This window comes from Pecten maximus, chromosome 11 (genome assembly GCF_902652985.1).
Source record: "Pecten maximus chromosome 11, xPecMax1.1, whole genome shotgun sequence".
NCBI lineage: Eukaryota > Metazoa > Mollusca > Bivalvia > Pectinida > Pectinidae > Pecten > Pecten maximus.
The window spans coordinates 36,588,188-36,603,696 of NC_047025.1; the positions used below are offsets into that span (position 1 = coordinate 36,588,188).

The window sequence follows — 15,509 nt, forward strand, 5'->3', positions numbered from 1 at the left end:
TCAAGGTCACATGGGTCAAATAGGCTATAATCTTCAAACGACTTCTTCTCAATAACCAAGAGGCCCAGGGACTTGATATTGGGCCTGTAGCATGCTGGGGTGAAGGGCTACTAAGTTTGTTCAAATAAATGACCTTGACCTTCATTCAAGGTCACATGGGTCAAATAGGCTATAATCTTCAAACGACTTCTTCTCAATAACCAAGAGGCCCAGGGACTTGATATTGGGCCTGTAGCATGCTAGGGTGAAGGGCTACAAAGTTTGTTCAAATAAATGACCTTGACCTTCATTCAAGGTCACATTGGTCAAATAGGCTATAATCTTCAAACGACTTCTTCTCAATAACCAAGAGGCCCAGGGACTTGATATTGGGCCTGTAGCATGCTGGGGTGAAGGGCTACTAAGTTTGTTCAAATAAATGACCTTGACCTTCATTCAAGGTCACATTTGTCAAATAGGCTATAATCTTCAACCGACTTCTTCTCAATAACCAAGAGGCCCAGGGACTTGATATTGGGCCTGTAGCATGCTGGGGTGAAGGGCTACTAAGTTTGTTCAAATAAATGACCTTGACCTTCATTCAAGGTCACATTTGTCAAATAGGCTATAATCTTCAAACGACTTCTTCTCAATAACCAAGAGGCCCAGCGACTTGATATTGGTGCTGTAGCATGCTGGGGTGAGGGGCTACAAAGTTTGTTCAAATAAATGACCTTGACATTCATTCAAGGTCACATTTGTCAAATAGGCTATAATCTTCAAACAACTTCTTCTCAATAACCAAGAGGCCCAGTGACTTGATATTGGGCCTGTAGCATGCTAGGGTGAAGAGCTACAAAGTTTGTTCAAATAAATGACCTTGACCTTCATTCAAGGTCACATTTGTCAAATAGGCTATAATCTTCAAACAACTTCTTCTCAATAACCAAGAGGCCCAGTGACTTGATATTGGTCCTGTAGCATGCTTGGGTGAAGGGCTACAAAGTTTGTTCAAATAATGACCTTGACCTTCATTAAAGGTCACATGGGTCAAATAGGCTATAATCTTCAAACAACTTCTTCGCAATAACCAAGAGGCCCAGGGACTTGATATTGGACCTGTAGCATGCTGGAGTGAAGGGCTACAAAGTTTGTTCAAATAAATGATGTTGACCTTCATTCAAGGTCACATGGGTCAAATAGGCTATATTCTTCAAATGACTTCTTCTTAATAACCAAGAGGCCCAGGGACTTGATATTGGGCCTGTAGCATGCTGGGGTGAAGGGCTACAAAGTTTGTTCAAATGAATGACCCTTGACCTACATTTAAGATCACGGGTGAAATCTGCTTAAATCTGTAAACAATAATTTTGCGATAGCCAAGAGCCTCCTAGACCAGATATTAGGCCAATAAAATGCTGGAATGAAGGACTAGAAAATTTATTAGTATGAATAAACCTAGCTTACTATGATAATCAGCATAGTATCTGTAGAAATGAACTCAATCAACTTCAAAGTTGCTGTAGAGCCAGGTGAGCGATACAGGCCCATTGGGCCTCTTGTATAACACAGAATAGGACGGGAGGGTACATAATATAACTCAGAATAGGACGGGAGGGTACATAATATAACACAGAATAGGACGGGAGGGTACATTATGTAACTCAGAATAGGACGGGAGGGTACATTATATAACAGAGAATAGGACGGGAGGGTACATTATATAACACAGAATAGGACGGGAGGGTACACTATATAACAGAGAATAGGACGGGAGGGTACATTATATAACTCAGAATAGGACGGGAGGGTACACTATATAACACAGAATAGGACGGGAGGGTACATTATATAACACAGAATAGGACGGGAGGGTACACTATGTAACTCAGAATAGGACGGGAGGGTACATTATATAACTCTGAATAGGACGGGAGGGTACATTATATAACTCAGAATAGGACGGAAGGGTACATTATATAACTCGGAATAGGACGGGAGGGTACATAATATAACTCAGAATAGGACGGGAGGGTACATTATATAACACAGAATAGGACGGGAGGGTACATTATATAACAGAGAATAGGACGGGAGGGTACATTATATAACTCAGAATAGGACGGGAGGGTACATAATATAACTCAGAATAGGACGGGAGGGTACATAATGTAACTCAGAATAGGACGGGAGGGTACATTATATAACAGAGAATAGGACGGGAGGGTACATAATATAACACAGAATAGGACGGGAGGGTACATTATATAACAGAGAATAGGACGGGAGGGTACATTATATAACACAGAATAGGACGGGAGGGTACATTATATAACAGAGAATAGGACGGGAGGGTACATTATATAACACAGAATAGGACGGGAGGGTACATTATATAACAGAGAATAGGACGGGAGGGTACATTATATAACAGAGAATAGGACGAGGGGTACATTATATAACACAGAATAGGACGGGAGGGTACATTATATAACAGAGAATAGGACGGGAGGGTACATTATATAACACAGAATAGGACGGGAGGGTACATTATATAACTCAGGATAGGACGGGAGGGTACACTATGTAACTCAGAATAGGACGGGAGGGTACATTATTAGCTCACCTGCCCGAAGGGCAAGTGAGCTTATGCCATGGTGCGGCGTCCGTCGTCCGTCCGTCCGTCCGTCCGTCCGGCCGTCCGTCCGGCCGTCCGGCGTCAACTTTTTCATTTAAACAACTTCTTCTCAATAACCAAGAGGCCCAGTGACTTGATACTGGGCCTGTAGCATGCTGGGGTGAAGGGCTACAAAGTTTGTTCAAATAAATGACCTTGACCTTCATTCAAGGTCACATGGGTCAAATAGGCTATAATCTTCAAACGACTTCTTCTCAATAACCAAGAGGCCCAGGGACTTGATATTGGGCCTGTAGCATGCTGGGGTGAAGGGCTACTAAGTTTGTTCAAATAAATGACCTTGACCTTCATTCAAGGTCACATGGGTCAAATAGGCTATAATCTTCAAACGACTTCTTCTCAATAACCAAGAGGCCCAGGGACTTGATATTGGGCCTGTAGCATGCTAGGGTGAAGGGCTACAAAGTTTGTTCAAATAAATGACCTTGACCTTCATTCAAGGTCACATTGGTCAAATAGGCTATAATCTTCAAACGACTTCTTCTCAATAACCAAGAGGCCCAGGGACTTGATATTGGGCCTGTAGCATGCTGGGGTGAAGGGCTACTAAGTTTGTTCAAATAAATGACCTTGACCTTCATTCAAGGTCACATTTGTCAAATAGGCTATAATCTTCAACCGACTTCTTCTCAATAACCAAGAGGCCCAGGGACTTGATATTGGGCCTGTAGCATGCTGGGGTGAAGGGCTACTAAGTTTGTTCAAATAAATGACCTTGACCTTCATTCAAGGTCACATTTGTCAAATAGGCTATAATCTTCAAACGACTTCTTCTCAATAACCAAGAGGCCCAGCGACTTGATATTGGTGCTGTAGCATGCTGGGGTGAGGGGCTACAAAGTTTGTTCAAATAAATGACCTTGACATTCATTCAAGGTCACATTTGTCAAATAGGCTATAATCTTCAAACAACTTCTTCTCAATAACCAAGAGGCCCAGTGACTTGATATTGGGCCTGTAGCATGCTAGGGTGAAGAGCTACAAAGTTTGTTCAAATAAATGACCTTGACCTTCATTCAAGGTCACATTTGTCAAATAGGCTATAATCTTCAAACAACTTCTTCTCAATAACCAAGAGGCCCAGTGACTTGATATTGGTCCTGTAGCATGCTTGGGTGAAGGGCTACAAAGTTTGTTCAAATAAATGACCTTGACCTTCATTAAAGGTCACATGGGTCAAATAGGCTATAATCTTCAAACAACTTCTTCGCAATAACCAAGAGGCCCAGGGACTTGATATTGGACCTGTAGCATGCTGGAGTGAAGGGCTACAAAGTTTGTTCAAATAAATGATGTTGACCTTCATTCAAGGTCACATGGGTCAAATAGGCTATATTCTTCAAATGACTTCTTCTTAATAACCAAGAGGCCCAGGGACTTGATATTGGGCCTGTAGCATGCTGGGGTGAAGGGCTACAAAGTTTGTTCAAATGAATGACCCTTGACCTACATTTAAGATCACGGGTGAAATCTGCTTAAATCTGTAAACAATAATTTTGCGATAGCCAAGAGCCTCCTAGACCAGATATTAGGCCAATAAAATGCTGGAATGAAGGACTAGAAAATTTATTAGTATGAATAAACCTAGCTTACTATGATAATCAGCATAGTATCTGTAGAAATGAACTCAATCAACTTCAAAGTTGCTGTAGAGCCAGGTGAGCGATACAGGCCCATTGGGCCTCTTGTATAACACAGAATAGGACGGGAGGGTACATAATATAACTCAGAATAGGACGGGAGGGTACATAATATAACACAGAATAGGACGGGAGGGTACATTATGTAACTCAGAATAGGACGGGAGGGTACATTATATAACAGAGAATAGGACGGGAGGGTACATTATATAACACAGAATAGGACGGGAGGGTACATTATATAACACAGAATAGGACGGGAGGGTACACTATATAACAGAGAATAGGACGGGAGGGTACATTATGTAACTCAGAATAGGACGGGAGGGTACACTATATAACAGAGAATAGGACGGGAGAGTACATTATATAACACAGAATAGGACGGGAGGGTACATTATATAACACAGAATAGGACGGGAGGGTACATTATATAACACAGAATAGGACGGGAGGGTACATAATATAACTCAGAATAGGACGGGAGGGTACATTATATAACAGAGAATAGGACGGGAGGGTACACTATGTAACTCAGAATAGGACGGGAGGCTAAGGTATATAACTCTGAATAAGACCGTAAGCAGACAGGGAGATGCATTTTATTTATCAAAGCAGTACTGAAAAGACCAGACGATGATCGGAGAGTTAGCAATATACATTTTGTTGGTCAGGACAGGACCTTAGGAATCAGCTGCCATAGGTCGGAGAGGACAGGGGTGTATATGCAATGCTATAGATTTGTCAGTTAAACTTTGCTTATTTTATATAGATGTTCTGTATTGTATTGTAAAGTGTTATTTCACTATTTTTGTATAATGTGTGTCATGTCCAACATTGTAAAATAAGTATTCCACTCGACCACAAATGTTGCTGTCCCACAAGGCTCAAACCGTGAATATGATTTTGTGTATTAAGGGAGATAACTCTCGCCCGTAACTTTCAATGAATGCCACAATGGATGTATGCACAACGGCAATAACAAAGGGCAAAGAACTGACATTTTGATGTTACAGTTACATTGTACAATCCTTTTATATAATTATCACCTTTATAACCTGTTATTATCACCATTATAACCTGTTATATAATTATCACCGTTATAGCCATATTGTGTTGGAGGTAGAAGAGGATTTACTGGTTGAGGTGATAATGATAGCTAGTCTTGTCGTATGATTATGTATTTATATCGGTACACGTATGCAATACATGTCAGTGTATATTTATAGGTTAGAACAAGTACATACCTATATAGCTATATATATAGCTACCCAGTGATTGTTTGCAGTCCAATGGCGTATTGTAAGATGTTCCCTGTAAGATAAGAAACCGTTTAATATATCAGTTCATGTTGTAAGTTTGGATCCCAAATGTGTGTCCTATTGCCCTATTGTCAAGTCCATGTTGAATGTCAATGAAAAGCAAAGTTGTTGAACGTTTCAGTGAAGAAACATGATTTTGGATACAGCAGTGGCAATGATGATGTACAGCAAGTTCAACGTCACTATATGATCACGTGACATACTAGTTACAGGTCATGTTAAACGTTTGAACCTAGGTTATACATTCGTCACGATACGATTCTATTACATGTGTGAGAACTTTAGTTGAGAAAATATGAAGTGTTTCTCAATGTATCTATACGGTTACCGCAACATTCTCAAGATTCGATATATAATAATGTCAGTAATAAAACAGTTCCTAAACTTGAGAGAATACTGCGTTCGGTATAGAGCTTTGTGATTAAATAGCGTCTCTTGCTAAAGTATTGTAACAGATAGAGGCAAATACGGCATTAGGTCGCATTGACAACACGATAAAAATGTCGCCCATTTTCACTATAACTTGGTCCTGGATTTTCTTTGGATTGGTATATTATGTTCTAACCTCAATGAAGCCGAACGAACTCCGTCTTGTATTCCTTGTGAGGTCACCCAATTGTTGTCGAAACTGAAGTCTCTTTGTGTACCAGTAGCAAAAATAGCGAAGCATTCGTAAGAAAAAAAACAAAGCATTCCAGTGTTAGGAAAGGGCTTTCCTTTACAAAGCATTCCAAGTGTCGGAGAGGGCTTTCCTTTACAAGGCATTCCAAGTGTTTGAGAGGCCGTTCCTTTACAAGGCATTCCAAGTGTCGGAGAGGGCTTTCCTTTACAAGGCATTCCAAGTGGTGGAGAGGTCGTTCCTTTATGAGGCATTCCAAGTGTTGGAGAGGCCTTTCCTTTACAAGGCATTCCAAGTGTTGGAGAGGCCTTTCCTTTACAAGCATTCCAGGTGTCGGAGAGGCCTTTCCTTTACAAGGCATTCCAAGTGTCGGAGAGGCCTTTCCTTTACAAGCATTCCAAGTGTTGGAGAGGCCTTTCCTTTATGAGGCATTCCAAGTGTTGGAGAGGCCTTTCCTTTACAAGGCATTCCAAGTGTTGGAGAGGCCTTTCCTTTATAAGGCATTCCAAGTGTTGGAGAGGCCGTTCCTTTACAAGGCATTCCACGTGTTGGAGAGGCCTTTCCTTTACAAGGCATTCCAAGTGTTGGAGAGGCCTTTCCTTTACAAGGCATTCCAAGTGTTGGATAGGCCTTTCCTTTACAAGCATTCCAAGTGTTGGCGAGGCCTTTCCTTTACAAGCATTCCAAGTGTTGGAGAGGCCTTTCCTTTATGAGGCATTCCAAGTGTTGGAGAGGCCTTTCCTTTATTAGGCATTCCAAGTGTTGGATAGGCCTTTCCTTTACAAGCATTCCAAGTGTTGGATAGGCCTTTCCTTTACAAGGCATTCCAAGTGTGGGAGAGGCCTTTCCTTGACAAGGCATTCCAAGTGTTGGAGAGGCCGTTCCTTTATGAGGCATTCCAAGTGTTGGAGAGGCCTTTCCTTTATTAGGCATTCCAAGTGTTGGATAGGCCTTTCCTTTACAAGCATTCCAAGTGTTGGATAGGCCTTTCCTTTACAAGCATTCCAAGTGTTGGAGAGGCCTTTCCTTTACAAGGCATTCCTAGTGTGGGAGAGGCCTTTCCTTTACTGAGGCATTCCAAGTGTTGGAGAGGCCTTTCCTTTATTAGGCATTCCAAGTGTTGGCGAGGCCTTTCCTTTACAAGGCATTCCAAGTGTTGGAGAGGCCTTTCCTTTACAAGCATCCCAAGTGTTGGAGAGGCCTTTCCTTTACAAGGCATTCCAAGTGTTGGAGAGGCCTTTCCTTTACAAGGCATTCCAAGTGTTGGATAGGCCTTTCCTTTACAAGGCATTCCAAGTGTTGGAGAGGCCTTTCCTTTACAAGCATTCCAAGTGTTGGAGAGGCCTTTCCTTTACAAAGCATTCCAAGTGTTGGAGAGGCCTTTCCTTTATTAGGCATTCCAAGTGTTGGAGAGGCCTTTCCATTATGAGGCATTCCAAGTGTTGGAGAGGCCGTTCCTTTATGAGGCATTCCAAGTGTGGGAGAGGCCTTTCCTTTACAAGGCATTCCAAGTGTGGGAGAGGCCGTTCCTTTATGAGGCATTCCAAGTGTTGGAGAGGCCTTTCCTTTATTAGGCATTCCAAGTGTTGGAGAGGCCTTTCCTTTACAAGGCATTCCAAGTGTTGGAGAGGCCGTTCATTTATTAGGCATTCCAAGTGTTGGAGAGGCCTTTCCTTTACAAGCATTCCAAGTGTTGGAGAGGCCTTTCCTTTACAAGGCATTCCAAGTGTTGGAGAGGCCGTTCCTTTACAAGGCATTCCAAGTGTTGGAGAGGCCTTTCCTTTATTAGGCATTCCAAGTGTTGGAGAGGCCTTTCCTTTATTAGGCATTCCAAGTGTCGGAGAGGCCTTTCCTTTATGAGGCATTCCAAGTGTTGAAGAGGCCGTTCCTTTACAAGGCATTCCAAGTGTTGGAGAGGCCTTTCCTTTACAAGGCATTCCAAGTGTTCGAGAGGCCTTTCCTTTACAAGGCATTCCAAGTGTTGGAGAGGCCTTTCCTTTATGAGGCATTCCAAGTGTCGGAGAGGGCTTTCCTTTACAAGCATTCCAAGTGTTGGAGAGGCCTTTCCTTTATGAGGCATTCCAAGTGTTGGAGAGGCCTTTCCTTTACAAGGCATTCCAAGTGTTGGAGAGGCCTTTCCTTTATGAGGCATTCCAAGTGTTGGAGAGGCCTTTCCTTTACAAGCATTCCCAGTGTTGGAGAGGCCTTTCCTTTATGAGGCATTCCAAGTGTTGGAGAGGCCTTTCCTTCATGAGGCATTCCAAGTGTTGGAGAGGCCTTTCCTTTACAAGCATTCCAAGTGTCGAAGAGGCCTTTCCTTTATGAGGCATTCCAAGTGTTGGAGAGGCCGTTCCTTTATGAGGCATTCCAAGTGTTGGAGAGGCCTTTCCTTTACAAGCATTCCAAGTGTTGGAGAGGCCGTTCCTTTATGAGGCATTCCAAGTGTTGGAGAGGGCTTTCCTTTACGTAACTGTGTGACTGTTATCTATCACTAACTTGCTTATTCAAATGTACACTATTGTTGTAGTTGAAATAAAAGAGATTTACCATGTTCCATTGTTGTCTTCGTCTGTCACTGTGGTGAAATTTAATTTTAAGTGGGCTATTACATGATCGACAAAAAAAGTAGAAATAAGAAATGAAAACCACAATCGGCGCGGGGACTTGGCACAATATTCCCAACCCACGGTCACTATTATAAGTATTAAAGTATCATACATGTTCATACATTTGGCTCGTGGGCTGGGAATTCGTGGCAAATCCCTTTGGCATTCGGTAGAGATGTGTCGAATAACAAGAAGGTAATTCCATTCATCAAATTTGTATGATGGAGATTCCCTGCCATACACATAACTTAAAGTGTCGGATAAACGTCTCAGGAAAGACGGGAATATAGGAGCAATCTATATATTGTAGGAGAGATTGAGACGAAAATTGTATCTATATTTTTAAAAAATATGCAAACAGACAACTACTTGTCGCAAATGCCTTTTTTTCTGAATATTATGAATACACGTATGTAGTTAATTAAAATACCCAGTAAAAATATCATTTAGATGAACAAAATGAACAATTACTTTCATATATGTAATACGATGGGAATTCCTGACATATCTTGCCGTTTTATATACCTACTGTAATACTATGGGAAGTCCTGACAGATCTTACCGTTTTATATACCTACTGTAATACTATGGGAAGTCCTGACAGATCTTACCGTTTTATATACCTACTGTAATACTATGGGAAGTCCTGACAGATCTTACCGTTTTATATACCTACTGTAATACTATGGGAATTCCTGACAGATCTTACCGTTTTATATACCTGCTGTAATACTATGGGAAGTCCTGACATATTTTACCGTTTTATATACCTACTGTAATACTATGGGAAGTCCTGACAGATCTTACCGTTTTATATACCTACTGTAATACTATGGGAATTCCTGACAGATCTTACCCGATGGGAATTCCTGACAGATCTTACCCGATGGGAATTCCTGACAGATCTTACCCGATGGGAATTCCTGACAGATCTTACCGTTTTATATACCTACTGTAATACTATGGGAAGTCCTGACAGATCTTACCGTTTTATATACCTACTGTAATACTATGGGAAGTCCTGACAGATTTTACCGTTTTATATACCTACTGTAATACTATGGGAAGTCCTGACATATCTTACCGTTTTATATACCTACTGTAATACTATGGGAAGTCCTGACAGATCTTACCGTTTTATATACCTACTGTAATACTATGGGAAGTCCTGACAGATCTTACCATTTTATATACCTACTGTAATACTATGGGAAGTCCTGACATATCTTACCGTTTTATATACCTACTGTAATACTATGGGAAGTCTTGACATATCTTACCGTTTTATATACCTACTGTAATACTATGGGAAGTCCTGACAGATCTTACCGTTTTATATACCTACTGTAATACTATGGGAAGTCCTGACAGATTTTACCGTTTTATATACCTACTGTAATACTATGGGAAGTCCTGACATATCTTACCGTTTTATATACCTACTGTAATACTATGGGAAGTCCTGACAGATCTTACCGTTTTATATACCTACTGTAATACTATGGGAAGTCCTGACAGATCTTACCGTTTTATATACCTACTGTAATACTATGGGAAGTCTTGACATATCTTACCGTTTTATATACCTACTGTAATACTATGGGAATTCCTGACAGATCTTACCGTTTTATATACCTACTGTAATACTATGGGAAGTCCTGACAGATCTTACCGTTTCATATACTTATTGTAATGCGAGGTGAGGTAGGGTTAAGGGTAACAAGTTGGTTGGTATTGTCATTACCATGGATACTCGTTTACATCCTTAAATTATAGGTGTTCCAAATATAAGTCATGACTGATGTACGTCGTCGTAATGAAACAACTAATGCCTTGGCATGGCAAGAAATTCAATAAAACTATTAATGTCTTGGCATGGCAAGAAATTCAATAATACAATTGCTGTTTCATCTTCATCATATCTTAACTTAAAAAAGTCATTCCTGTAAAACAGATGGTTGTGTGATACTTCATCAAGTTGCGGAATAGTGCCCATGTCAGGTGTGTAGTTGGGACAGGTACATTTATACTGGACGGCAATTTAAAATTTATGATAATCGATCTGCATACCTATACATTGACATCGTACTATAGATTGGGTTATTAAAGAAATACAATGTGTAGTCGTCCTCTCTTTCTCTGTATTGATGCTGTTCAATTGGATAACTGAATAGCTATCAAGAGCTGCGAACCATGAATTAATCAAAAACATATCGATATAATATGGCTTGTTTTTAATGGAATGCTTTCTGTTATAGATATAATATAGCTTGTTTTTAATGGACTGATTTCTGTACTGCAGCCTGGGCGGGCATGTGTGTGGTTTGCCGGTCGGACCGCGTGACCGGTTGCGGGGTGACCATGGACACCAAGATCGTTAACGACTATGGAGTGAAATGCAACTCGAGTGTGTGCGACAAGAGGATCAACGATGAGTTTCATAGTAAGTAGTAGCCATCAAGGATTATGTCGATAAACTCCCCACCATCTCAACCAGATAGACTTTAAATCTCGCTCATCCAATCAAATACACTATAAACCAGCGCCACCTACCAACTAGATGTACAACATTTGTATAAACAAGCGCCACATATCGACTAAATGTACTATAACCCTGCGCCACCTATCAACTAGATGTCCTTTAAACCAGCGCCACCTACCGAATAAATGATATATAAACTAGCGCCACCTACTGACTTAATGCACTTTTCCCCTGCCCCACCTACCGACTAGACGAACTATAAATACCGGCCACATTCAAGGGTCATCTTAATAACATCTCCAGTGATATGTCCCAAGCCTATAAATCGTTATTCTGTTGGAATTAAACAGACGTTACTTGATCATTTATTAGTTATTGTTGGTTTGTATTGGTTCTTTGTAAGACCGTCCTTTTCTCTACCTCTCCGTTGTTGGCTCTCTCTCCCCTCTTAATTATTTGATATTTAGGAAAACCTTCATATGAAATCTAAACAAGATCTAAGAATAACCTTTATATGAAAGCAGGAGACATATATGGATCACAATGTCGGCGTCGTCCGCACAAGAGGTTTCCATGAGATAACTCAACCTTTGGCTGATCAAACCCAAACTTCATACAGATTTACTAAAAAAGAAAATGTGTATCTGTGCGATACCTGTCATATATGTGCATTATCTGTCTGGAATTCAAAATGTTGTATGAGCTTCAAAAAACCAAAACAGATATTTCCTTTTTGTTTTAATTGCATCACTTTCTTCGGAATATCACAACATGCTGCACAGGCGACACATCAACTTCCATGGAATTCTTGTTTAGAAATACAATTGTAGTAATAACAAACGTCAACTGTCAAAATCCAAGATGGGTGCCTGTCAGACATTTTCTCTCGATCAGACAATCAAAACTGTAAGGACAATCCCAAGGACTGAGGAGAACCACGTGTTTAATTTGAGAAATATCCTTCCAGTACTTCTCAAGAAGTAACGATAACCAGCTTCAACTGTCAAAACCAAAATAGCTGCCTGTCGGTAGTTTTGTTTTCCCGATCAGCTCCAAAATTGAATAGACACTACAAGGGACCTAGGGGAACCTTCATCTAAAGTCTGAGAAATGTCCGTGTAGTTCCTCTCTAGGAACCTACATCTAAAGTCTGAGAAATGTCCGTGTAGTTCCTCTCTAGGAACCTACATCTAAAGTCTGAGAAATGTCCGTGTAGTTCCTCTCTAGGAACCTTCATCTAAAGTCCGAGAAATGTCCGTGTAGTTCCTCTCTAGGAACCTTCATCTAAAGTCCGAGAAATGTCCATGTAGTTCCTCTCTAGGAACCTAATCTAAAGTCTGAGAAATGTCCGTGTAGTTCCTCTCTAGGAACCTTCATCTAAAGTCCGAGAAATGTCCGTGTAGTTCCTCTCTAGGAACTTTCATCTAAAGTCTGAGAAATGTCCGTGTAGTGACTCTCTAGGAACCTTCATCTAAAGTCCGAGAAATGTCCGTGTAGTTCCTCTCTAGGAACCTAATCTAAAGTCTGAGAAATGTCCGTGTAGTTCCTCTCTAGGAACCTTCATCTAAAGTCTGAGAAATGTCCGTGTAGTTCCTCTCTAGGAACCTTCATCTAAAGTCCGAGAAATGTCCGTGTACATGTAGTTCCTCTCTAGGAACCTAATCTAAAGTCTGAGAAATGTCCGTGTAGTTCCTCTCTAGGAACCTTCATCTAAAGTCCGAGAAATGTCCGTGTAGTTCCTCTCTAGGAACCTTCATCTAAAGTCCGAGAAATGTCCGTGTAGTTCCTCTCTAGGAACCTTCATCTAAAGTCCGAGAAATGTCCGTGTAGTTCCTCTCTAGGAACCTTCATCTAAAGTCCGAGAAATGTCCGTGTAGTTCCTCTCTAGGAACCTTCATCTAAAGTCCGAGAAATGTCCGTGTAGTTCCTCTCTAGGAACCTTCATCTAAAGTCCGAGAAATGTCCGTGTAGTTCCTCTCTAGGAACCTTCATCTAAAGTCCGAGAAATGTCCGTGTAGTTCCTCTCTAGGAACCTTCATCTAAAGTCCGAGAAATGTCCGTGTAGTTCCTCTCTAGGAACCTACATCTAAAGTCTGAGAAATGTCCGTGTAGTTCCTCTCTAGGAACCTTCATCTAAAGTCCGAGAAATGTCCGTGTAGTTCCTCTCTAGGAACCTAATCTAAAGTCTGAGAAATGTCCGTGTAGTTCCTCTCTAGGAACCTTCATCTAAAGTCCGAGAAATGTCCGTGTAGTTCCTCTCTAGGAACCTAATCTAAAGTCCGAGAAATGTCCGTGTAGTTCCTCTCTAGGAACCTTCATCTAAAGTCCGAGAAATGTCCGTGTAATTCCTCTCTAGGAACCTAATCTAAAGTCCGAGAAATGTCCGTGTAGTTCCTCTCTAGGAACCTAATCTAAAGTCTGAGAAATGTCCGTGTAGTTCCTCTCTAGGAACCTAATCTAAAGTCCGAGAAATGTCCGTGTAGTTCCTCTCTAGGAACCTACATCTAAGTCCGAGAAATGTCCGTGTAGTTCCTCTCTAGGAACCTACATCTAAAGTCTGAGAAATGTCCGTGTAGTTCCTCTCTAGGAACCTTCATCTAAAGTCCGAGAAATGTCCGTGTAGTTCCTCTCTAGGAACCTAATCTAAAGTCCGAGAAATGTCCGTGTAGTTCCTCTCTACGAACTTACATCTAAAGTCTGAGACATGTCCGTGTAGTTCCTCTCTAGGAACCTTCATCTAAAGTCCGAGAAATGTCCGTGTAGTTCCTCTCTAGGAACCTAATCTAAAGTCCAAGAAATGTCTGTGTAGTTCCTCTCTAGGAACCTTCATCTAAAGTCCGAGAAATGTCCGTGTAGTTCCTCTCTAGATATAGCGATACCAATCTCCAAACTGTCGGCGATACATCCTGTCCACTGAACCAAATACCGGGGGGTATACATAATATGAGATGTGTAATATTGTATACCCCGCCGTATTGTATACCCCGCCCCGTCGTATTGTATACCCCGTCGTATTGTATACCCCGCCGTATTGTATACCCCGTCGTATTGTATACCCCGCCGTATTGTATACCCCGCCGTATTGTATACCCCGCCGTATTGTATACCCCGTCGTATTGTATACCCCGTCGTATTGTATACCCCGCCCCGTCGTATTGTATACCCCGTCGTATTGTATACCCCGCCGTATTGTATACCCCGTCGTATTGTATACCCCGCCGTATTGTATACCCCGTCGTATTGTATACCCCGTCGTATTGTATACCCCGTCGTATTGTATACCCCGCCGTATTGTATACCCCGTCGTATTGTATACCCCGTCGTATTGTATACCCCGCCGTATTGTATACCCCGCCGTATTGTATACCCCGTCTTTCTATCTAACTACACGATACATCCGGTGGACTGAACCAAATACCGGGGTATACATTGTTAACACCGCCTCTCCGTCTAACTACACGATACATCCTGTCCACTGAACCAAATACCGGGGTATACATGGTTAACACCGCCTCTCCGTCTAAATACACGATACATCCTGTCCACTGAACCAAATACCGGGGTATACATTGTTAACACCGCCTCTCCGTCTAAATACACGATACATCCGGTGGACTGAACCAAATACCGGGGTATACATTGTTAACACCGCCTCTCCGTCTAAATACACGATACATCCTGTCCACTGAACCAAATACCGGGGTATACATTGTTAACACCGCCTCTCCGTCTAAATACACGATACATCCTGACCACTGAACCAAATACCGGGGTATACATTGTTAACACCGCCTCTCCGTCTAAATACACGATACATCCTGACCACTGAACCAAATACCGGGGTATACATGGTTAACACCGCCTCTCCGTCTAAATACACGATACATCCTGACCACTCTAAGTAAAAGTAGACTTGTAATTTCCACTCCTCTTCGATACTCTACGATACACTGCAATGCAATTGTACATTTGAATAAGCAAGTAAGTGAGAAATAGCAGTCACACAAATGCGTAAAGGAAATGCCTCTTCAACGCTGGAATGTATTGAAGTGTATCGTAGAGTATTGAAGAGGAGCGGACATTACAAGTCTAATTTTAATTAGATTGGCCCACTGACATGCTGGCATATACGTTTCCTTATTTTGGTACATGTATTTATATTT

General features: G+C 41.5%; 1 protein-coding gene across 1 annotated transcript in view; it reads left to right on the forward strand.

The window, feature by feature from the left end:
- LOC117337095 overlaps positions 1 to 15,509 on the forward strand; it is a 33,720-nt gene that overhangs the window by 17,897 nt on the left and 314 nt on the right. The window contains exon 2 of the mRNA XM_033897882.1: positions 11,167 to 11,307. Coding sequence (XP_033753773.1) covers positions 11,167 to 11,307 — 141 coding nt within the window. The remainder of the gene's footprint in view (positions 1 to 11,166; positions 11,308 to 15,509) is intronic.